This window comes from Opisthocomus hoazin, chromosome 1 (genome assembly GCF_030867145.1).
Source record: "Opisthocomus hoazin isolate bOpiHoa1 chromosome 1, bOpiHoa1.hap1, whole genome shotgun sequence".
Lineage (NCBI taxonomy): Eukaryota > Metazoa > Chordata > Aves > Opisthocomiformes > Opisthocomidae > Opisthocomus > Opisthocomus hoazin.
In genome coordinates, this window is record NC_134414.1 from 85,700,734 (window position 1) to 85,725,539 (window position 24,806).

General features: G+C 40.0%; 1 protein-coding gene across 1 annotated transcript in view; it reads right to left on the reverse strand.

Moving 5' to 3' along the window:
• ANOS1 (anosmin 1) overlaps positions 1–24,806 on the reverse strand; it is a 150,341-nt gene that overhangs the window by 98,017 nt on the left and 27,518 nt on the right. The window contains exon 2 of the mRNA XM_075428212.1: positions 22,976–23,023. Coding sequence (XP_075284327.1) covers positions 22,976–23,023 — 48 coding nt within the window. The remainder of the gene's footprint in view (positions 1–22,975; positions 23,024–24,806) is intronic.

A 24,806-nucleotide genomic window follows, 5' to 3' on the forward strand; every position in this document is an offset into this window, starting at 1 on the left:
TGTTCGCTGCTAATGTAAAAGTAATATTTTGTGACGCAGTAAAAACATGAATAGATATAGATGTAAAATTTTAAGTCTGCATTTAGATCCAACTACACCTTATAGATTTTAAAGAAAAATTCTTCCCAAATTCGTCTGTTATGGAGGGAAAGTTACCTCTATTTATCTGAATGGACTACTAAACCCAAAGGATGGCAGATAAGTTTTCCCAGGGAAATGATGTTTCAGGATGGAAGCTGAACAATGAGGTGAGATGTGGAGGACCTAATGTGGGGACCTAATATATACTTACAAATATCTGAATATCTTACAAATATCTTACAAATATCTGAAGGGTGGGTGTCAGGAGGATGGGGCCAAGCTCTTTTCAGTAGTGCCCAATGACAGGACAAGGGGCAATGGGCACAAATTGAAGCACAGGAAGTTCCATCTGAACATGAGGAAGAACTTCTTCACTCTGAGGGTGACGGAGCACTGGAACAGGCTGCCCAGGGAGGTTTTGGAGTCTCCTTCTCTGGAGATATTCAAGACCCGCCTAGACAAGGTCCTCTGCAGCCTACTGTAGGTGACCCTGCTTAGGCAGAGGGGTTGGACTAGATGACCCACAGAGGTCCCTTCCAACCCCTACCATTCTGTGATTCTGTGATTCTGTCCGGAAGCAGAAGATGCCAAATGTTTGTGCTTCTTTTCTGCCTCTTCATGGCAATTCCCTCTAACAATCAAAGGCACATCCTTGTAAATGCTAGTAAAAGTCATGACAAAGGTTAAGCCTAATCCACATATTTGAAGAATCAAAAGGCTCTCCAAGCTTATAGCACTTTAAAAACAGAGTTTAAGCAAGTGGCATTTAAAAAGCAAGAGAAATGAGCATATTTGAGAATTGTGCATTTCTGCATAAGCAGATGTCAGTTTACATAGATAGTGCAGCAGAAATAACAACTAAAAAAGTTCTGTCTCTCCCAGGCACCAGTTTCTTCTTTATGTTACTTTTAAAAAGCCCAGATATGGGAAAAGACAACTAGACTTGAAATACAAATTTTGTATAAAAACTGACATTACCCTACCTAATGTGGTTTAGTAAAAACCTCTATGATTAAGCAGTCACAAAGAATGAATGTGGTTTTCTGCAGCTGTCTCCTGCAGCTTCCAAATCAAAAATCACTGCAGGGTTGGAGCCCAGTTTCAAAATCTTCAACTTGAAGGCAGTTAATGCTGGATGAAGACCTTGTAAGTAGAGCCCCAGGAAATTGCTGTGCTGGATTTGTCCTGTGGGAGGTGTGACCAAGTAAAGATCTCTGGATGTGAGTCTCAAAAAAAGCCTCCTGAACCAAGTAATCGAATGTCATTGCCAACATCAACTGATCATCTTTAGTGAGAAAAAGAACTATTTATTTTCAAATACATATATAGATATATACTGTATTACTAAACAACAAGAATGATTTTTTTGGAGGTTAAATGAACATTTCATAGCACAGAAACAGTTAAAAAACAAGAAATAGTTTCAGTGCTTTCAGTAAAAGTTGAAAACTATAGTATCAAAACAGATTCAGATAATTAACATCTTGAAAATATATCACAGTAGCTTACATTATAAGATCTAGTAAAAATTCTTATATCCCACGTAAGGCCTGAAAATATATCATAGTAGCTTATATTATGAGATCTAGTAAAAAATTCTTATATCCCACGTAAGGCCTGATTAAGGGGGTCAGGCTGGTATATATACATTTGGACTGAAACTTCCTTTCATAATTTCACAACTTTCTTTCAATACAAATTTTATACAAAACACATTTTTACTATTTCACTCTCTGTAAATCAAGTATCACTGATGCACTTGCCATATATATTCTGCAGGTAGAATATAATCGGAATCATCATTTCTAAAAACAACATTCTTTGAGAGATCTAACTGCATGTCATACTGTTCTGTATTAAAAGGCCCAGGAAAAAGGAAAGAACCTGTTAAGATTCTCATCCTTTAAAAGAAATGAAAAGAACAGCAAAAGAAACAAATAACAACCTTTGTCTCTCCATGTGTTTTTCCTTAAATTAGTGCTAGGGAATGGGGGGGGGGGGGGGGGAATCTGTCCCACACCCTTCCCTGCTCTCTCTTGCTCTTTCTTTGCTTTTCTTTTCTCTGTGGGAGAATGCTATTATACAATAAAAATGTCTTTTCAGTAATTTGTCATCTGATTTGAAATCATTCATTTCAATACAACCTTTTGTTAAAATTAGGCAGAAGAACACATCTCTTTCTGCAGAAGGGCACAAATTAACTTTCTTCCTAGTACACACCGGGTGGACTAGTTCTACTGACAAATTACATTACATGAGCATTAACACTTATAGTTGGGAGATGAACATATTTGACATACTTAGATCATACTATGTGGTGTAAAAATTTGAACTAGTGCACATTATCACTTTCCTATTCTAAAGCTTAAATTTAGTATCTCAAGATCCTCCTAAAATGGACAGTATTTGACAAGTGTTAAACTTTGTACTTTTACAAAATTATTCTTGCCTAGTCATTTTGTATGTACATACATACTAAAAGGGAGAAAGCAAAAAATACATTTTTAAGCATATGGTGACTTAGAACCTAAAGTTGTCTTCTTTTCACCTACCCCAACATCATCTATGAAATGGCAGTGCTATCACAACCCTTATTTCTGAACAACTTCCTATTATTTGAAGTCCTGCATAAACACAGACTGCAAGGTTGGACTTCTACGACTGCTCTACATATTTCAGTAAGTCTGCAGGAAGTTTACAAACCTACTTCTTTACAGAAAAATATCCCTCTGCTTTTAGTGGTCAGATATTTAAACTACCTCTCATGTCCCAAAGTGCAGAGACCATGCTGCTAATGCCTATATTTGTGCATATAAATCTCTAATCTGTCAATCCAGTTCCCCATGAATAGTCTATTTAGGTTGGGTTTAAAGCAGTGGGAAGTCGACCTACACGAGAGAGTTCTCTTGTAAAATGACCGGAGGTCAGTGTTATTATCTCTGTAGGCTACCAATGGTGCATTTGTTCCACCCTATGTATGAGTCATTCATTTATAATAAGCTCCACTGCGCTTTGAAAGTGCTGGGAGGGATGGGTACAGAAGCTTATCTTCTGTCAATTGGCTGAAGCGTAAGACGACTCAAAAAAAGAGATGTCATCAGTATTTAACTGTTCAACTAGAAGACGATTAACTTTGTTATAAATAAATTAGAGACCTTACACCCAAATCCCAGTAAAAGTATGCTATAATCACACTTTCTATTCAGACTGCCACTTTGTTGTATACTTCCTTCACTTTCAAAGTTTGCATTGTTTATAAATACATACTGAAGATGTGTACTGTCGGTAGTAACTTCCCATTAAAAGCATCAGTAGTTACAAAAGCCAGTTTAAGTAATTAAAGTACAGTCACATTATCAAGATAGGGTTCTATATCCCAGTGTTTATCTTTCACTCATAAAATTTAAATAATCCAAATAAACCAAACTGAATATTCTATTGAAAGTAAACTACATACAGATTTAGGTTCAGATTTTCCAGAGTCTACAGGAGTTAGATGCAAAACCCCCATACGGTTTGCACAGAGTGGAACATTTCTCTTTTACAGGTTCTTCAAGGAGTGACAGAGGAAAGTGAAAGGAAAACACAATAAACCAGAACTGTTTCAGAATTCCCACAATCGCTGACATTTGTAAATGGCTGTGGAATTCATGCAAAAACATATTCTCCTACTCAATGTACGTGTTTACATGCTGGCTTAATTCATAGTTAAATAAATCATAATACAGAAGCGTTATTTAAATGTTTCATACTCTCTTCTTATGATGCACTCTGGCCAATCTTGGAATCCCTCAGACAATTTAGCTGCTGTTATTTTTTTTTTTAACTTCTTCCATCTCCCTGAGGCCTCTCCTTAAAAGCCTTTTCACCTGTTCTCTTTATAGGATGTGGCATTTTTAGATGGCAGACCATAGAACTAAAGAGCAGTTAGTTAAGGCTTTCTTAATACAAGAGACATCGGTGTCAAGACAGATAAATTTCTGTGGCTTTGTCTTGAAAAGATACAGAACAATACAACTTGGCAGCTTGACAATTCTTGCAGGCTTTGTTTACTGTTCTTGCAACATTCACAGCAAATGAGATCACCAATCAGACAAGGTCAGAATATCATACTATCCAAATACTGGATAAAACACAGCACGGAGCACGCAAAGCGAATGTCATACACCATTACAGAGGAGCTCAGATTACTGTAGGCATACAGGACCATGCATCAGCAGTACTTGGATTTGATGCAACATTTACCACTTTGACAGACCACTCCAAAATAACTGCATATATAATTTATTTAAAAAAGAAAAGATTTTTACTTTCTTTAATAGTATTCTGGAGCCATGAACAGAAAGTGTAATCATTTTTTTGAGTGCAGTTGCAGAGGTTACAAAAAAATGGGGTTTTTTTCCATTGCACAACAAAACATTTCTGAAACCTATTCGTATCCTTTCCAGGTTATACAATGTCTACTTTCAATTCAAGTACCAAACATGGACTCACTCGCAAAGCTGAAACACTGGAATACAGACAAGGGGCGTAAAGGTCACAACAGGCCTGACATCTTTACAGGCCCGTCTTCTCACTGACAGATTTCCCAAAACACACTGTGCTTCTTGTTAAGCAAGTGTCACAAGTTTCTTTATCGTCTTCTTCCAAGGTGTTAAACAGCTCTGTAGTGTTTGATAACCTGTCATCACCCAACAAATGTTAGCAATAAAGAAAAAACGCACTGGCATTTCATGACAGTACTATAAAACATACTCAAGAGCTTTCCCCTAAATTCACTATTTGATAAAACCACAATGAAAAGTAGAACTGTATTGAGGTATTTCAGCCTTTCCCCAGAAAAAAAGCAAAAACCAAACCATAATGCACTTAAAATGTCACTCTGAACTAACAGATCAATCAAGTGAGTTTTTGTGCAAACACAAAACACACTTGCCACACACACATCTGTTTGAAGTGCACTATCTATCCAGAAAATTGTGACCACTCAAGGGGGGAAAACCTTCAAATTATTATGATATACACTCTTCTTTCTTTTTTTAGTTCCATGCTGAAAAATTTCATTTTTTTTAATAAAAGGTAAGCCAGAGAAGTAAAATCGCAGCTCATTTTCTATCAAGGGAAAGATTTTGTAGGCCGATGGCAGAGGTGCAATAAGCCTCCACGAGAAGGATCCTGCTGGCAGGGCAAGAACAATCCCCATGGTTCATCAGCAAAGATGTGGGTATATGGTCTGCCTACACTACTGTGCTGCCTGTTCACTGCTCCTTCACCACCATGCTCTCCTCTTACTATCTCTTTTGCAGAATACCACCAATGTCTTTAACGTTTTGATGTGATCTGCCAAAAGGAGAAGCTTAAATAGCCATTAAGCACATTATACACTTCAGAAACACTTTTAAATCAGTATTACATCTGACATCCTTTCTACCACTGAAGCAGTAAATAGGGGGAAGAGCTGAATTTCTAATTAATTCAATCTTCCCATATTAGTGATTAAAAACATTCATGTAGATGAATAGTGTTTGCAAATCTATTTTGCTGTTGATGTTCTCTGGATAAAAAAGATTAAAAGGACATCTTTGAAGAACTGCATATAGATACACCCACTTCCTTATAATAACTACTTCCAAATATATTATAAAATGAATTTGCATAACGTTGGACCCAGGAATAATGAGGAATAATGAGGACAAATAAGCCTTTCCCTCAAGATGATGATGACCTACTTACTTGCCATTTAAGGAAATAAATTCTTCTTTCTGTAATACTTTCAAACCCTTACTAAACCTAGGAAAGATGAAAATCAGATGATTTCGTCTACAGCCAGGTATTACTTTGAATGAAGTACATATTGTGATTTTATGCACCACTATTACGCTTTAACAAAATATGTATTTCCACACAATAAAGCTGCATTATTTTAGTTCTCCTGGTTTCAGTTTATTTAATGGTAGGGCTAGAAATTAAAAGGAAAAAGCAAGGCAAGAAAGCTACCAACCGAATCTCTTCTTTTTTTTAAACACTAATTTGTTATTCAAATGTCTTATGTAATTGTAGATTAATTTTAAAATATTCAGTTATGAAACTGAAGGATTTAACTCCTCTTTTGAAGAAAATGAGTGATTAAAAGGCGATTCTCTTCTGTATCATGACCCCACCAAAAAAACAGGTCACAATTATCACAGGAGTTTTGTATGATGACGCAAAGCAAAAGACGACTTTGGATGAGGAAACTGTGCAGCAGGAACAGCTGAACTCTAAAGAAACACAATATCTCTGTCACGCAGAAACCTTCAACGACAAATAATGGTAGGAAAATAGAACCCTAAATAATATATGTGCAGAACAGACCTCCAGTAGAAAGATGTTAGAGGTTTTTTCTGAGACACCAGCAGTTCTTCAAGAAATATTTGCTAAGCCGATGAACTTCCAAGATGACAAAGACAGGTTTGGTAGTGTTTTCATTGATTTAAATAGTTATTTGTCCACTCTCACTATCTCAGAGCTTCTTTACAGCCACAACTTCTAACCTTCCAAAAACCTCACCCAAAAAACTCCAATTTCCCCCCTTTCTCACAGCCCTTGAGGAGCTTTATACCTGCCACCCAGCGAGTGAATAATGATATCCGCAAATATCACTCAACTGTATAGTCCAGACCCGAACAAAAATTAACAGCTGTGGCCAGACTGATCCCTGCCTGCTGAGTCTGACCATACCTCCTCCCATGGGCACTCCTGCCACCCAGAAGCAAGCATGGTGAGTTCCCCTCCTAACAACAGCTGCTTGGACCAGCCGGGGACGCATTCACTCTCTACTGTATTCTCAGGCCAACCTAAAAGAATTCCAGACATTTGGATGAGCAACACATCAGAACCCACGCGATGCTAAAGCCTGGTTCAAGTGAACATAAGTTGAAAACAATGATTAAGTGGCAACTTCTCTTTAATCAATAACTCCATTGTTTACTAGGGCTAACAGGGTTCATATTTACGTAAATCAAAAATAAGTCCCTCCTGAAAGAGTTCAAAATCCAGTTATATCCAAAACACAGCTAAACGTTTTACAGAAACCATGAAATTGGAGATAAAAATTCCTAATATAAAACTGCCTTAAAAATTGATTCTGCATTCCTAACTCCGGAAAATTTGTACTGTCTTCAGAGTGTGCAGTTCAAATCCCAAGTGTTGTAAATGAATTTTCTTTTCCTGCTCATGCCCTGATTTATTGTGGATATTTAGATTTAACATATTTCGGATACAACAATAGGCACCTGTTTTCTTTACCCAAAGTCAGAGGTTGCAGGCTCTGACATTTGTTGGAATCCACAGGTTTTACATCTTAATTGAAGCACAGCATTAGATATTCTGGGGTAAAGATCCTTCTTGTTCATAACTCAAGTCTCCTGGTTCACACTCCAAAGGAAAAATCCCTTTCCAGAATTAACTGTGGCAATCCTTTCATTCCTAAATGCATAAGCTGAAAACACTTTCCTGATAAAGGAAATCCCTTTTATGCACACATGCACCAGCATCAAACTAGTACAATGCTGAATAGTTATCCTTTGTCTTCTTTCATTTCAGTGTAGTGGATCCTGCTGGTATTCCTGCATGGGGAACTCCTTAGGCTGAACACGAACCCACAATACCTGCTTACATCCCATACACATTAAATACGTATGTCAACATTCAAGAAATATGGCTATGATTTTCCCCTTCAATTTACACCCCATCTAATTGTTCACTTGTATAAAATGAGGATGCAAACCAATTTTAAATCAGACCGCAGAAAGCAGCCTTTAGACCCAATTGCAGATTCATAAATGACTTCAGAAAGGTTACGGTACTGGAAAACAGGCCTGAGTCTTTTTCTGTCACTATTTCAGTTTTGGGGATTTGTATCTGTATGGTTCTAGGCTGCCTCTGTATGTTTAAATTCTTCAGGCCATTGACATTGCCAAAAACATTTCATTTGACTAAAATCAGAATGCATGTTTGTAATCCACGTAGTAGGTGTGATTATTATGCAAGAACTGTCAAAATCAGTTACCTTTTTGACCTGTTAGCCTGAGACTACACCCTAAACTGACTTTGAGCAGAACTTTCTACGGAAACTCAGTAAGAAGTTCTGCTGAAAATCCATGGCACAAACACAGCTCTTCGCACTCTCTCAGGAACATTTTTGTCTGTTGTGTATAGAGAGTTATTCTAATATACAGACAGTGCTGAAAGTCAATTAACTCTTCAATGCTTGATTAAATATCATACTTGGTGTTATGAAACAAAATCTCCAATTTCTGTTTTAGCACAGACCATGCTTCTGTGCTCAGATAGCTCCCCAATTCTTTGCAGGTGCTCAAAAGTGCAAAACAGTCATAGCTCCTACTTCCAGCTCAATGCTTTCCTTACAACTCAGTGAGAGTGTGGAGAAAAGGGCACTCTGCATCCTTGTCTGTGTGCCTCAAAGACAGTTGCCTTCCTCTCAGCATAGTATTCTCATCTACCCAAGCACATTTTTATATCTCCTTCAATATTACAGTAATGGAGAAACTCCAAGGTAGGTCACTTGAAAGAGCGCAGTCTTGCCTTATAGATGGATATAAAGCTTGTTTAACGTCAGTATTCCTTACTTCAGTGGGTTTTGAATAATGCCCTAAGTCTAGTCAAGCAAAACTCCTTTTAAAGTCAAGGCTAAGATACAGATGTGCTTCTGGTTTTCAGGCTTTGTCCCTTTACAGTGGCTTGAATATATTTTATTACTACATTAAAGGTCAGTGCAAGTACATTTTATCTTTGTCGCTTAACTAGATCTATATTTGATCTAACTCTGCAGTTGTCTCCCACAAATGGAGAAAAGGACCATACATTTAAACAGACTATTACAGCCAGTTTTGCACCAAGAATTAATTAGGTTAATGAAATGAAATTTAATAAGATAAAATTAAGATTCTGATCTCAACTGAAAAGTTTTACATTTGTACAGATTCTCTGACTTCTGTGAGTTATTAAAATTCCCAAATAGTAATTCATGGACCTGAACTTAGGGAACAATCATTGTATTTGGGAACTCAAAATCTCAAATACGTTTCCATGTTATATATTTCCCTCTGCATATAGAGTGCAAAGTTATTGAAAGATGAGAAAAAAGTATGTACAAGGATTGAGCAAACTGAGTGGTGAGAGACCTGAGAAAACTCTAACTATTTAAAAGCAGGAATCTGTTGCTTGCTTTCAAGCAGATTTACTACTAATTTTCCTTAGTCTTAGTAGTAATGTCTGTCTGTATTGTCTGACCAGTGTTGCTCCAGTGATGATTGACATTCTGCTACATGTTACTTTATCAGTCGCTTCCTAGATGACAAAAATCTACAGCTGATTAAGCTGCATAGCTCCGTGGCTATTTCAAAAGTTTCTAGGAAAAGATTATTTCTGTGCTCAAATACCTCTAAATAAAGGGTTCTGCAGTCTGAATATCCCTGAATTCTGAACAGTGTTCAGTGAAGCAGATAAAGCTAAGTTAAAGAAGCATTTAGTGCTTCAGTGTGCCAGCTTCAATAAATATCTGTCGGGTATGTGTGCATGTGTGCGCGCGCCCATGCACATATTCCTCCCTTTAGCTGCAGTGTATGTCTGTATATAGTGTAGAGTATGCAGACTTAAGATCTAAAGCCAGTATTTCTATTTTTGAGAGTGGAGTTGAGACTGCTGTGCTATTATCCTCAAAGCCAGTGTTGGCACAATTCAGTCATTGCTGACAATTTTGTGTCCCTTCTCTGTAAAAGAGGGATACTTAATCTTTGGCTGGTTATGTTCAGCAATGGTTCAGTTTTCTCAGTATTCAGCAGCTAAAATTTCAGACAGCACAATGATCAGACTTGCTTACCTCCATTAGCAAGTGGACCAGATGCAAAGGGCCAGAAAAGCAAGCTCCAAAAGAGTCAACTTTTTCTATAAAAGCACAACGAAGATCAATGAGAAATGCAGCAGAATTCTGTATCAATAAAAACTTGGGTCACAGGGACAGATAACGGGTATGATCCTTTCCTCCCCACCCATCACAAGGGCTCTAGCAGTAGTGATCATCTCTTAGCAGAAGAAAAACGATCACACAAAATGGACACAAAAATGATCAGCGGGCTGGAACACCTCTCCTATGAGGACAGACTAAGAGAGTTGGGTTTCTTCAGCCTAGAGAAGAGAAGGCTGCAGGGAGACCTTCTAGCAGCCCTCCAGTATTTAAAGGGGGTTTATAAAAAAAGATGGGGACAAACTTTTTAGTAGGGCCTGTTATGATAGGACAAGGGTTAATGGCTTTAAAATAAAAGAGAGTAGATTTAGAATAGATATAAGGAAGAAATTTTTTACAATGAGGGTGGTGAGACACTGGACCAAGTTGCCCAGAGAGGTGGTAGATGCCCCATCCCTGGAAACATTCAAGGCCAGGCTGGATGGGGCTCTGAGCAACCTGCTCTAGTTGAAGATGTCCCTGCTCATTGCAGGGGTGTTGGCTAGATGACCTCTAAAGGTCACTTTCAACCCAAACTATTCTATGATTCTACGAAAACCAAAAATAACCTCATTGTAACCATTTATCCTAGAGACAGAAAGTTAACAGCAGGACCCTTCAGAGTGAAGGCCAAGCAAAACAACAGCCGTCAAGCCCCAAGGTGTGTTCTTCAAGACAAAAACATTTCAGTTGAACAAACCAACAAACAGTAAGAGCTGAGAAACCAAAACTAGTGTCTGTGAAAGGACATACCCTTTATGCTCCACAGTAGCACCCAAAAAAATAAGTAATAATGCTTAAGTAAATTTTTTCTAGCAGCAGGTCACTGCACACCTGCAGGTTTACTTATCTATGGAGAATCTAGCTAGTAATACAGTATTAGACTGGAGGGATGACTGATGTGATCCAACACTACAAGTATGAAGAACATGCACTTTCAATATTTCCACTTATTTCAATGTCCTATGTTCTAATATAACTGGTTTTTTGATACCCGGAAAATACAGAGCGATACATCAGAGGATTACAAAGTACCATAAGCATTGTTTCGATTCAAATTCTGTTTATTTGTCAGTTCTCAAGGCCCTTAGAGAACAAAGGGACTCCTGTCATCACCGCACATTTATACACTAATGCTTTTGTATAAACACAAACACTGAATCACAAAGCTCTTTCTTCTATTTCCCCAAACACAATTATCCTGAAACTTCAGTCAACCTATTTCTTGGCTAGTTAAGCTTTAATCACCTAAACACTATGGTTCTCTCAGCCCCCTTTACCTTTTCATAGATGAATGATAAAAAAATCAAATAATCCTTAGAATGAAAGCAATCATTATTACCTCCTGATTTATTATACGTTCAGGATTACTTTAGCTATTTAGCACACCAATAATCTGACCAATTCTTACAAACTCTATTCTAATAAATGGTTCTACCTTATCTTTTACTAGACATGAAAGAAAAGCACTCTGTCTTTCAAGCAAGAAATTCTTATTCATTCTTTCTTTTTAGCCAAAAATCAAAACATCTATTATCTCACCCTCTCATGGGTGATATTTAAATCACGACAGATTGACAATACCAAGAATCACTATTCCTCTTAAACGTTACAAAGCTATGCCTATGCTGCTGTAGCTTTCTTGTGTAAGTAACAGTGGCTCAACACAGTTTCCAGCAGAGATGTGAGTTTCCAGGCTAAGAAACCTGGAATGTTCCAGCTACTTCAGGCTAATGATCTCTCAAATGCACACTAATATGTTTGATAAAAGTCTCCCAGCGTGTGTGCACAGAATGCTTACCATAAGAATGACAGCACTGTGGGCAGGGCAAATCACTGACACCATTTCAGACTGAGTTAGATGCTGGAGGCACAAATTAAAACTGTGAGCTTTCATTTCAGTGGGCTTTGACAGATGGAAGAGTGCATCAAATCTCTAATTGTTTAAACCATTAACTCATCTTTCCACCTGCATTATCTTTGGAAAGAGCTCAGCTGGAAGCCTGGAACAATAGCTCACAGACTGAATTCAGGAGTGTATTATTCTAAAAAGAAATCAGAGTTGTCTTTTTGAAACAGTCTGTTTATTTGGCTGCAGCATTTGTAAACTTATTTATCTTTATTTTCACATTTTCCTCTCAGTTCCGAAAACTGAAAAAACAGCCTTTCAGCCTTTCTGCAGAATCAATCAATCAGGGACCACTGCCTTGGCTGCTGGGAACAAGAAAGTTGTATTGCAATTCACAGTGCATGATGATGATTCTCATTTATCTCCAGTCCTTGTAAATGCCACTGCACATGCAGCTCTAAATTATGCCTGCTGGTCTTTTGACTTTCAGTTGCTTACAAAAAGAAAAACATGCGTAAGGAGCTGTAAAAAAAAAATTATCTCTACTTCACAAATTCTCTTGAAATGCCTTTCCCAGTCTTTTTGACCCCCCCCCCCTTAGGGCTAAAATACATTTTTCACTAAACCAGCATCAATGTAGGACACTCTGTCATTTCATGTTACTCTCACTAGCATTCATCTCTTGCTGTTGTTTTTCTAGGGAAGCACCTGTTATGTGCTCAGCACTTCCAAGTACTCGAGAAGAACGGCCTCGGCACTATGGAGCTCACACTGTAAAAACAAACTGGCAAAATGGAGCAGGAACAGCAAATGCTGAGACTGTTCAGCCTGGAGAGAAGAAGGTTCAGGGGATCTTACCCTTGTGTATAAATACCTGACGGGAAGCACTGAAGAAGAGGGAGCCAGGCTCTTCTCAGTCATGCCCACAGACCAGACAAGAAGCAATGGGCACAAATTAAAAAACAGGAAACACAAAAAAATTTTTATTGTGTAGGTGGTCAAACACTTGAACATGTTGCTCAGAGAGGTCGTTGGTCTTCATCTGTGGAGATACTCCAAACCCAACCGGACATGGTTCTGGACAACCTGCTCTAGCTGACCCTGCTTGAGTAGGGGGGTTGCACTAAAAAAATCTCAAGAGGTTCCTTCCAACCTAAACAATTTACTGATTCTTTGGCAGATTTGTAAGAAACAGGTAGCTGGGTATACAGAATAGTGACACTAGTGGAGAGAAAGAGGCAAAATGGCACGTAAAGATTTTCAGAGGATAAGTTAAGGAGAGACAAAGTTTTAAACAAGAATTATGTAAAGATTTCAAAGTTAAATCCAATAGCAAAGGTGAAGTCAGTGGAGGAATTCAAAACACAACATAAAACAGTTCATTGCCATTGTACAAAAAGAGCAAACCTCCAGTGCGACATTGTTATCCATGAAGTACTCGAGCAGTCCTTGCAGACTATTTTATTGGTCCAGACTCTGATAGTGTTTCAGACATCAAGTAGTACATTAATCCACACAGAACTGTTAGTGGGAGGATGATCAACAAATTTTGTGATTACTGTAATGCTTTAGTTCAAGTGGATGACATAAAGAGGAAGCTACTAGTCCAAGTAAACAAGAGGAGTAAGACAGACCCTCCCCCTGTGTGCAGTCAGTATATGCATATAGTCAGTGGGTTAATATGCATAAGAAAATAAAAAAGTTTTGAAAATGAGTGGACGTTTTCTGCTTTTCTCTTGAACTCACTAAGTAAACTGTATATCATTTTAAGAAGCAATATCACGAAATTGTCACATAACAACATCTGTACATAGCCTAAAAACAAGAATACTATTTTCTACCCTTATGGACATTGGAAATTGCAAGTAAAATGTGTAAGATCAGCTTCAGAAAACACAAATCTAATAACAACTGTATCTGGACAAAATTCTTCTCTTAACACCGAACATACATCTCTCTACTCAGAATTTCTCATTAAAGTCAATGAGAATTCCACTAGAATAGCTAGAATCCAAACAGATTTCATTATGTGACTTTTACTAGAAAATCTGTTTTAGAAAAGAAAAAGGAAAAGTGTTCTGAGACCTATCACTTCAACAGATATACAAACCTCAAACAACACGTGTCACAAAAGTTTCTCAACAGCAAAACTAGCCATTCTGGTTTAGACACTCTGTATACTCAACCAACGGGACTTTAAACACTGACCTGTCCTACCTACCCTTCCCTCCTTAGGAGCTGCCACTACGCTCAAAAATTAAGAAGATTAAGTTTTTTCTACATTTTGTCATTTAGAAGGAACTTTTCCAGTACTACTGAGGGTTACAAATGTGTATCAAAGCTGACTGACTACTTGTATTGGAAACAAGCCAAATTCTTTAAACTGAAATAACACAGTATATTATTACGTTAGAAGAGATCAATACATTACAGACACTACTTCTTCATGTATATAACCTGTATCACACAAAATACAACTAATCAGACGGGAAAAGGAGGAAAAGCCCAAAGTAGGTTTTATTTCCATACCTACACATGTGGTATCAATCCTAATAAGGGTGGCAATGCTAGTGGGAACATTTATGCTGCTCTGCTCCTGGGAGCACAGAAGGCTCAGGAGCGTATCTGAAATGCTTGTACACCAACGCATGAAGTATGAGAAACACAGAATCACAGAATCACAGAATAGTAGGGTCACCCCCGAAGCAGGGTCACCTACAGCAAGCTGCACAGGACCTTGTCCAGGCGGGTCTTGAATATCTCCAGAGAAGGACACTCCACAACCTCCCTGGGCAGCCTGTGCCAGTGCCCGATCACCCTCAGAGGGAAGAAGTTCTTCCTCATGTTCAGACGGAACTTCCTGTGCCTCAGTTTGTGCCCATTGCCCCTTGTCCTGTCACTGGGCACCACGGAAAATAGTCTGGCCCCGTCCTCTTGACACCCACCCTTCAGATATTTGTTAAGCATTTATAAGGTCCCCTCTCAGCCTTCTCTTCTTCAGGCTGAACAAGCCCAGTTCCCTCATCCTCTCCTCGTAGGGGAGATGTTCCAGTCCCCTCATCATCCTCGTAGCCCTCCGCTGGACTCTCTCCAGTAGCTCTTCATCTTTCTTGAACTGGGGAGCCCAGAACTGGACACAGTACTCTAGATGAGGCCTCACTAGGGCAGTGTAGAGGTGAAGGAGAACCTCCCTCCTCCTGCTGGCCACACTCTTCTTGATGCACCCCAGGATCCCATTGGCTTTCTTGGCAGCCAGGGCACACTGCTGGCTCATAGTTAACCTGTCGTCCACCAGGACACCCAGGTCCCTCTCCGCAGAGCTGCTTTCCAGCAGGTCCACCCCAAGCCTGTACTGGTGCATGAGGTTGTTCCTCCCCAGGTGCAGGACCCTGCATTTGCCCTTGTTGAACCTCATCAGGTTCCTCTCTGCCCAGCTTTCCAGCCTATCCAGGTCATGCTGAATGGCAGCACAGCCTTCTGGTGTATCTACCACTCCTCCCAGTTTGGTGTCGTCAGCAAACTTGCTGAGGGTACATTCTAACTCTTCATCCAGGTCGTTGATGAAGAAGTTGAACAAGACTGGGCCCAGTACTGACCCCTGGGCGACACCACTTGTTACCAGCCTCCAACTACACTCAGCGCCGCTGATGACAACCCTCTGAGTTCTGCCATTCAGCCAGTTCTCTATCCACTTCACCAACCACTCATCCAGCCCACACTTCCTCAGCTTCCCTAGGAGGATATCATGGGAGACTGTGTCGAAAGCCTTGCTGAAGTCTAGGTAGACAACATCCACGGCTCTCCCTTCGTCTACCCAGCCAGTCATGTCATCGTAGAAAGCTATCAGATTGGTCAGGCATGATTTCCCCTTGGTGAATCCATGCTGACTACTCCTGATAACCTTCTTTTCTTCCACTTGCTTCATGATGGCCTCCAGGATAAGCTGCTCCATCACCTTTCCCGGGATGGAGGTGAGGCTGACCGGCCTGTAGTTCCCTGGGTCCTCCTTCTTGCCCTTTTTGAAGATTGGAGTGACATTGGCCTTTCTCCAGTCCTCGGGCACCTCTCCTGTCCTCCAGGACCTCTCAAAGATGATGGAGAGTGGCTCAGCAATGACATCCGCCAGCTCCCTCAGCACTCATGGCTGCATTCCATCGGGGCCCATGGATTTGTGGACATCCAGATCACTTAAGCGTTCCCTCACACAGTCCTCCTCGACCAAGGGAAAGTCGTCCTCTTTGTAGGCTTCTTCTCTTACCTCTGGGGCCTGGGATTCCTGAGGGCCAGTCTTAGCACCGAAGACTGAAGCAAAGAAGGCATTCAGTAGCTCTGCCTTCTCCGCATCCTCCGTCACCAGGACACCCACCTCATTCAGCAGCGGCCCCACGTTGTCCCTAGCCTTCCTTTTGCTGCTGATGTAGTTGAAGAAGCCCTTCTTGTTCTTGCCTTCTTGTTGTTTTTGACATCCCTTGCCAGCTTCAATTCCAGGTGAGCCTTGGCCTTACTCGTCGCATCCCTGCATGCTCTCACCACGTTTCTGTACTCTTCCCAAGTGGCCTGCCCCTCTTTTCTCTTTCCAACAAACAGGATGAACTGGAAGCACTGGTTATTTCCCAGAACTGTGATATCAATGGTTATTAGTGAGACTTGATTGAATGAGACCCATGATCAGAGTGCTGGGACAGAGAGCTACAAGCTCTTCAGGAGGGATAGGCAGGGCAGGTGAGATGGAGTTGCACTGCGTCTAAGGGAGAGGAGTGACTGTACAGCCCTTACAGTTAGCGATGATGTGGTTGAGAGCCTCTGGGTGAGGATTACGGGGACTGAAGACAAAGGAGATGTTGTAGTGGGTGTCTACTATCAATCACCCAGCCAGGATGTAAGCACTGATGAGTTATTCCAAAGGCAATTAGGAAAAATCTCTGGATGGGTAGGCTTTGTCCTCATGGGAGGTTTCAACTTCCCTATGATGAGCAGGTCTGGGATATTCTTGAAGTTTGTGGGAGATAATTTCTTTCCACAAGCACTCAGTGAGCCAAGTAGGAAAGATGCCCTCCTAGACTTTCTGTCTGTGAATATAGAAAGTGATGGTAGATGGCTGTCTCAGACACTGTGGTCATGAAATGATGGAGTTTAAAATTTTCAGTGTAATAAGAAAAAAGGACAGCGCAGTTGCTACCCTGGACTTCAGGTGAGCAAACTTTAAGCTGCTCAGGGAGCTATCACAGAATCACAGAATCACAGAATAGTAGGGGTTGGAAGGGACCTCTGTGGGTCATCTAGTCCAACCCCCCCGCCGAAGCAGGGTCACCTACAGCAGGCTGCACAGGACCCCGTCCAGGCGGGTCTTGAATATCTCCAGAGAAGGAGACTCCACAACCTCCCTGGGCAGCCTGTTCCAGTGCTCCGTCACCCTCAGAGAGAAGAAGTTCCTCCTCATGTTCAGACGGAACTTCCTGTGCCTCAGTTTGTGCCCATTACCCCTTGTCCTGTCACTGGGCACCACTGAAAAGAGCTTGGCCCCATCCTCCTGACACCCACCCTTCAGATATTTGTAGGCATTTATAAGGTCCCCTCGCAGCCTTCTCTTCTTCAGGCTGAACAAGCCCAGTTCCCTCAACCTCTCCTCGTAGGGGAGATGCTCCAGTCCCCTCACCATCCTTGTAGCCCTCCGCTGGACTCTCTCCAGTAGCTCTTCATCCTTCTTGAACTGGGGAGCCCAGAACTGGACACAGTACTCTAGATGAGGCCTCACTAGGGCAGTGTAGAGGTGAAGGAGAACCTCCCTTGTCCTGCTGGCCACACTCTTCTTGATGCACCCCAGGATCCCATTGGCCTTCTTGGCAGCCAGGGCACACTGCTGGCTCATAGTTAACCTGTCGTCCACCAGGACACCCAGGTCCCTCTCCGCAGAGCTGCTCTCCAGCAGGTCCACCCCAAGCCTGTACTGGTGCATGAGGTTGTTCCTCCCCAGGTGCAGGACCCTGCACTTGCCCTTGTTGAACCTCATCAGGTTCCTCTCTGCCCAGCTCTCCAGCCTATCCAGGTCACGCTGAATGGCAGCACAGCCTTCCGGTGTATCTACCACACCTCCCAGTTTGGTGTCGTCAGCAAACTTGCTGAGGGTACATTCTAACTCTTCATCCAGGTCGTTGATGAAGAAGTTAAACAAGACTGGGCCCAGTACTGACCCCTGAGGGACACCACTTGTCACCAGCCTCCAACTAGACTCAGCGCCGCTGATGACAACCCTCTGAGTTCTGCCATTCAGCCAGTTCTCTATCCACTTCACCGACCACTCATCCAGCCCACACTTCCTCAGCTTCCCGAGGAGGATATCATGGGAGACTGTGTCAAAAGCCTTGCTGAAGTCAAGGTAGATAACATCCACAGCTCTCCCTTCGTCTACCCAGCCAGTCATGTCATCGTAGAAAGCTATCAGATTGGTCAGGCATGATTTCCCCTTGATGAATCCATGCTGACTACTCCTGATAACCTTCTTTTCGGCAGACAACCCTGGAACTCTGCTTTTGAGGGCTGAGTCGTCCACGAGTGCTGGTCAGTTTTTAAGAACTACCCTTTAGAAGCACAGGAGCTGGCAATTCCACTGTGTCATAAGTCAAGCAAGCAGGGCAGAAGACCAGCTTAGCTGAACGGGGAACTCCTTGAGAAGCTCAAGAGGAAAAAGAAATTGTACAATCTTCTTCAGAGGAAGATTACAGAGCTGTGGTTCATATACACAGGGAGAAGACATGAAGTCCTAAAGCTAAATTAGAGTTCAAACTGGCCAGTGCTGTGTCACTGTTGCGACCTTCTATGGCTTCCTGAGGAGGTGAAGTGGAGAGGGAGGTACTGAGCTCTTCTCCCTGGGATCCAGTGACAGGACATGTTGGAACGGCTCAAAGCTGCACCAAGGGAGGTTTAGACTGGACCTTAGGAAGCGTTTCTTTAACGAGAGAGTGGTCAAATGCTGGAACAGGATTCCTAGAGAGGTGATCAATGCCTCAAGCCTGTCAGTGTTTGAGAGGCATTTGGACAATGCTCTTAACAATATGCTTTAACTTTTGGTCAGCCCTGAAGTGGGCAGGAAGTTGGACAAGATGATCACTGCAGGTTGCTTCCAACTGAAATAGTCTAGTTTAGTCTATCTGATTTCCAAAGAAAAACTCACCAAGTTTTTAAGACTCAGGTTCATACTTAATGTATTAAATATTAAAAGATTAAAAGAACCAATTTCAGGACCAAACAGTTACTGGATTAATATTTATTGTTTTTACCCATATATAAGCAACATGCAGAAGTTGTCACATAAAACTACATTAGTTTATGTGTACAATAATTCTCAAATATTATTTTAATTCTAACCAACAGTACCAAACAATTTTCTCCTGGATAAACAGTAGAAAAATGTCTAAACCTCAAAATAAACCTCAATGTCAAAGTATACATTTAGGGTCTATAAGACACTGAAACACATCAGATATCTACTATAATTACAAGGGCAGGAAAAATCCCTTTCAATTTTTAATAAAAATTCTTTTTCTTCTGAGACCATGAGATTTAAAAGAAAAGAAAACCAAATACTCCCCATAAAGTAGTAGTGAGAAGAATGAACACAGTAGAAAAGAGCAAAACATAAGAAAAAAGAAAGACACAACTATAAAATAATATGAAAAGCATAAGCTCAAACAAAGTGACAGAACTATGGACAAAAAGTTAGACAAAAAATTTTGGTTTCAAATCTACATCCAAAGAAGTCCACAGCAAACTTCACTGACTCCAGGGCCAATTCTACCTCAATACTCATATTCGCAGTGGAAGGCAATTGACAGGATCCCTATAAAACCCTTTGTCTGCTTCAGCTCCATAAAAGCAGACAAGTAGGAGTGCACGATGGCAATGAGTAAATAACTGCTACAACCAAAAATGACCATTTACTTCATGATCCTATAGTTGTCCTAACTATAATAGAGTATTTTTCACATATTAAAACTACCTGCCTCATGTCAAAACAGGGCAAACATTCAAGAGCTCTCTTGTGTTTTTATCTTGTAAAATACACCTCTGGAGAGATCTTATTGAATTAAATTACATATAAAATCATTGGTGTATATTTTGCTGCTCACAGTCATGCTTTTGTGACTTGTTCCATTAAAATAACAAAAAAAATAGCCATTTGGGATGTAGGTAACAATCTGCAACTATTCCTGTGAGAGCTAAAATCATTTTAGTTCATTAGATTTGCATCTCTTTGAAAAATCAGTATTTCTCAAAGGTATTCATCTTCACACTGACTGTGGTTGTCTACACTTGTATTAGAAGGCAATGGTATAACAGCTTGAATTAACTTTGGAGGTACAACAACATCTTAGCAACAGCTGTCTTCAACTACACAAGTATCCCTAAATATAAAGACCATAGACGAGGAAAATAATTATTTTCATTGTATGCTAGTAGGATGATATTTTTTCCAGTTATTCCACGTACAAAATTGTGGCTACAAAATTTCCACAGAATTTTATGCCAGACTGATCTTACTCTCAGAGAATAACAGACAAAGACTTTGGAACAGCTTTTTGCCAGATCAGGTCTAGGCAAACTGAAGTCAAATCAGACATCAAAGGTGTTTGCAATGAAGAGAAAACACATGCAAAAGCCCTGTATTGGATTCTTTATGACAATATTTCCTTCTTCATAGCTTCACATTCCACCCAGGTCTTCTACTTTTACAAGCTACTGTCTCTCCTTGGAATGAAAAACAATGCTTCCAAGATAGAATTGGGATTGGTTATGTTACAAGTAAGAAGCTGGACTACACTGTACCTTTTCCATCTTACAAATTTTTCCGTGAAAGAGTAAAATAACAGAAAAGTTACTAAATTAAGTACATCATCTTTTATTGCTGTATCAGCTACTGCCTGATACATTGATGCAACTTCCAAGTAAAATTTCTCCACTGTGTGTCAGATGAAAATACTTGTGCAAACAAAAGGTTCTGCTGAGTTTCAAAGTCCCTCTGCTAACAAAGTAGCTGGATGTTTGCTGTCATCTGCACTATAGCACAAATCACCTCAAACAGCTGTGTCACTGAACACCACAACCACAAAATAAAGGATCCTTTAGAAAAAACGTCATCTGAGATATTTAGCAGAATCACGCTCATATAAACCTTCTGCACTGTGGTGCTAAGAAGCAGTGACAGGAATTTGCATTCTTAAAAGATTAACTCAATCCCCTGCATTGCTTTAAAAATTTCAGTTAGGTAATGCAATTGTTTGACTTTACATTGCAAAACACAGAAAACCAAAACTCTCCTGAAACAAGACACCATTCTGTTAATGTTCAGTTCTGCTAGTAATTTCACCAAGTTTATATTTATTTCTTTTTCTAAATATGGCAAAGCTGCTTTCTTAAGGAAAAATGTATTACCTTCCTTAGAACAAATGAAAACTTAAGGTAACATGACTGTAAAGTATATGTGAAGTAATTCAAAACTTAAACTGTTGTTGCATGTTGTATTACAAAATAATATTAATTTGTAGCATTCTTACACTGATTTCAAGAGACTAATACAATATTAAGGTAAACCTTAAATTCATAATACCTTGTATCCATCTTAAGTGGATTCTATGAACTTGGGAGTGACTCAGAGAGATGTTTCTATAGCCTTTGCCTTGCTTTAAAAGCTGGACAACTTTTATTTTACAATTCCTTCTGCATAGGGCAGATACTAACCACTGGAAGACCTTTCACATAGATACCAAGGCTGCCTTCATAAATGAATGAAAAAGAAAACTGCATCAGGATCACTGTGGTACTGGGCAAGACCCCCATACTTTCCTTAAAAGGCACTTCAATTGCAATGAGCCACATTCTCTGCACCTCTGTTTGTTTGGGTTTTTTTAAGGATAATGAGATCTCATTGCAGAAGTGCAACACTTAGCAGCGCGACACAGCTAATAGGAATTGTGCCACTCTCTTCTTACACTAAAGTTGTTCTATTCTGGTTTTAATACTGACAAAAGCAATCAACTTTGGATTATTTTCCCGTGACGGAACAGTCAATAACAAATTGGTCCATTTCCAGTCCCATTCATTTCAACAGAAACTAGATCAGTGAACCAGTAATATCACTCTTTAATTGTAGAGAAGAAATTGTCATGTGTTGAAATCAAGGGTTAGCATCAGAATTTACATAGATTACATCACTAAAACAATACAGAACAACGCTACTTGGATTTAATTCCATTTGCAGTACAATCTTCACAGAATAAAGAATAAATATTGAAGTTAAAAAGCCTAAGTTATTGTACAAATACATTTTCGAGAAGACTAAGACAAATATACTACCTTCACCATTTTCAGGTAAATTTCCAGCAGATGCATCTTCCATGACTTTGTTACAAACAGTCGGCACTAGAGTCTTTAATTCCACTTCGACCCACCAAAGCTCCCAAATCATTGTTGCCTCTACCCAGGTACCACAGAAAGACTCTTGCACAGCAGAATCAGCTGACATTTAGCTCACCTACCCTCTAGGTTTTCAGGGTTAAAGTGCTAGGATAGGACAGGGCATCAGTAGAGACCCTCGGATTTGTATGAAGAATTTTTTCAAAGCAGTTCAGTGTCAGGCTAAAAATTAAATACACAAACTGAATGAAATTTTGAATGTTGGCATACCTCGGTGCTGCTGGAGTGAATTTTAAAGTGATTGACAGTTTTACTCTCTTACGACCAAAAATACTGAAAGAACACAAATGATACACCAGATTTTAGCCAGTGTAAAGTTTGCTCTTACCCACAGAATTATATTGATTTAACTAAGCTTGATACTTATTTATCCTCAAACATGATTCCTTTGTCCTGAAAGAGTCAATCACTCTGTTTTAATTTTAGGTATTTTATTATAAGTTGAGGTTTCCCAATAAAATATAAACAGATGCTTCTGAAAACAGGCTAAGATGAAAAGAACTTAATCTACATGCAAGAGATTGAAAGCAACTAGGTAACTTAAATGACAGGGGGGAAAAAGGACCTACCTTTGAACACTGCTTATGATTCTGGCACCAGGCAAGTGACCCATTGTTCTGAAAGACAAAGAAAAAGTATATTAATATTTCTTTAAGACTAGACATTATCACCCTAACAGGTTTAAACAGAATTCACCTTCCAGTTCTGCTTAGAGAGTGATGTTTTGTCACAACATTAGTACCAGACCTCACTCCAACTCCCTTGTGTTCACTAAAAGTGTAAAGTGACCAGAGAAAAGTTATGAAAACATTTCACCAAGCAAGGCTGGTGAAAAACTGCCTGAAGTCACCTTTTAGTCCATCTTTGTAAACACTATCTAGACTTGCTAGGAAGCAAACAAATGTAACACTTGTATTTAACAAATCAGTATGGATTGGTAGTGATTAATGAATGACAAGCCCATTAGTCATATTCCAGTACTGCACAATACTTAAGATAAATCATCAAGGAAAGATAATAGACAGCCTTGAAGTAAATGGAAAATTCAATTAAATGTGACATGAGTTTACCAGAAGTCAACCATGCCAGTTTTATTTTACATTTTTGATAATAAAGTGCATTTCCCAGATGAAGAAACACTGTAGCTCTCATTTGTCTTGACTGCAGTAAAACAACCAATACAGTATCACATGAAAAAGAACAATTTAAGCTAAAGGAAAAAAGAGAACATGATGAGAACAGAAAAATAAATATGAAACTGGCACACGGACAAACGGCAACCTGCTGTTCTACCACTGGAGCTGCTGATGGGTTAACTCTGGAAACAGTATTTCCCAGTAAAAAAAACACAGCTCAGGAACCAAAAGTGTATGCTTCTTGGATTAACAGCTGAGATAAAATATTGATTCACTTTCTGTTTAGTGGAAGATCAAAACAACATCAGGAAGATCTGAGTGACTCTGTGGACTGAACAGAAGAAATGGGGTAAAACTTTGCAACACGGAGTGCACGTTCATGCGCTTCCAAACTTATAACTCTTCCATAATTTATAAGCTCATACTCTGGAAACAGAACAGATGAATATGCTGGTAAATTTGTTGTTCACAGTCTGACTACAATGGCAAGCCTATGAAGGGGTAATAGAACATCCTTTCAAAGGAATTAAGTAAGGTATTACCGCAGGGATGAATTAATATGATTGTACTACGCCTTCACCTCTGGCGCTGACTATAGATCTGGAAATCAGTCTCCATGGAAGAGGAAGTCAAGCAGGCCAGAACGTAAACGACTAGCAGGGCTCCACTTTCTTCTTTTTTTTCATTTATTTGTTTAAAAAAGGAGGGATTAAAATAATGGAATATATATACATAACTTCTTGTATACAATCACACAGATAAAGCCAAAATTATTACCTAGATGTACAACAGCTACAATTCACCAGCAAAAATAGATACATTAGCATGCATTGGAACCAAGCCAACTAGACTAGATTTTCAAAATGGCAGTACTCTCTTCTGATCTCAGCAGTGGCTTGCTACCACAGCTATGAAGCCTATGCTTTGAAGTTGGATGCCTCTTAGCGAATGCTTGAGGAGATATTGTTTGTGCATGTCTTCATACAGGTATGTAGTGACGTCTTCACACAAGCTCCGAAGATGTGGCCAGTAAGTCAAGGGAAGGGATCGTCCCCCTCTGCACTGCTCTTGTGACAGCCCACCTGGAGTCCTGCATCCAACTTCGGAGTCCCCAGTACAAGACAGACATAGACCTGTTAGAGCTGGTCAAGAGGGCCACAAAAATGGTCAGAGGAATGGAACACCTCTCCTGTGAAGAAAGGCGGAGAGAGTTGGGGTTGTTCAGCCTGGAAATGAGATGGCTCTGGGTACAACTCATTGGCAG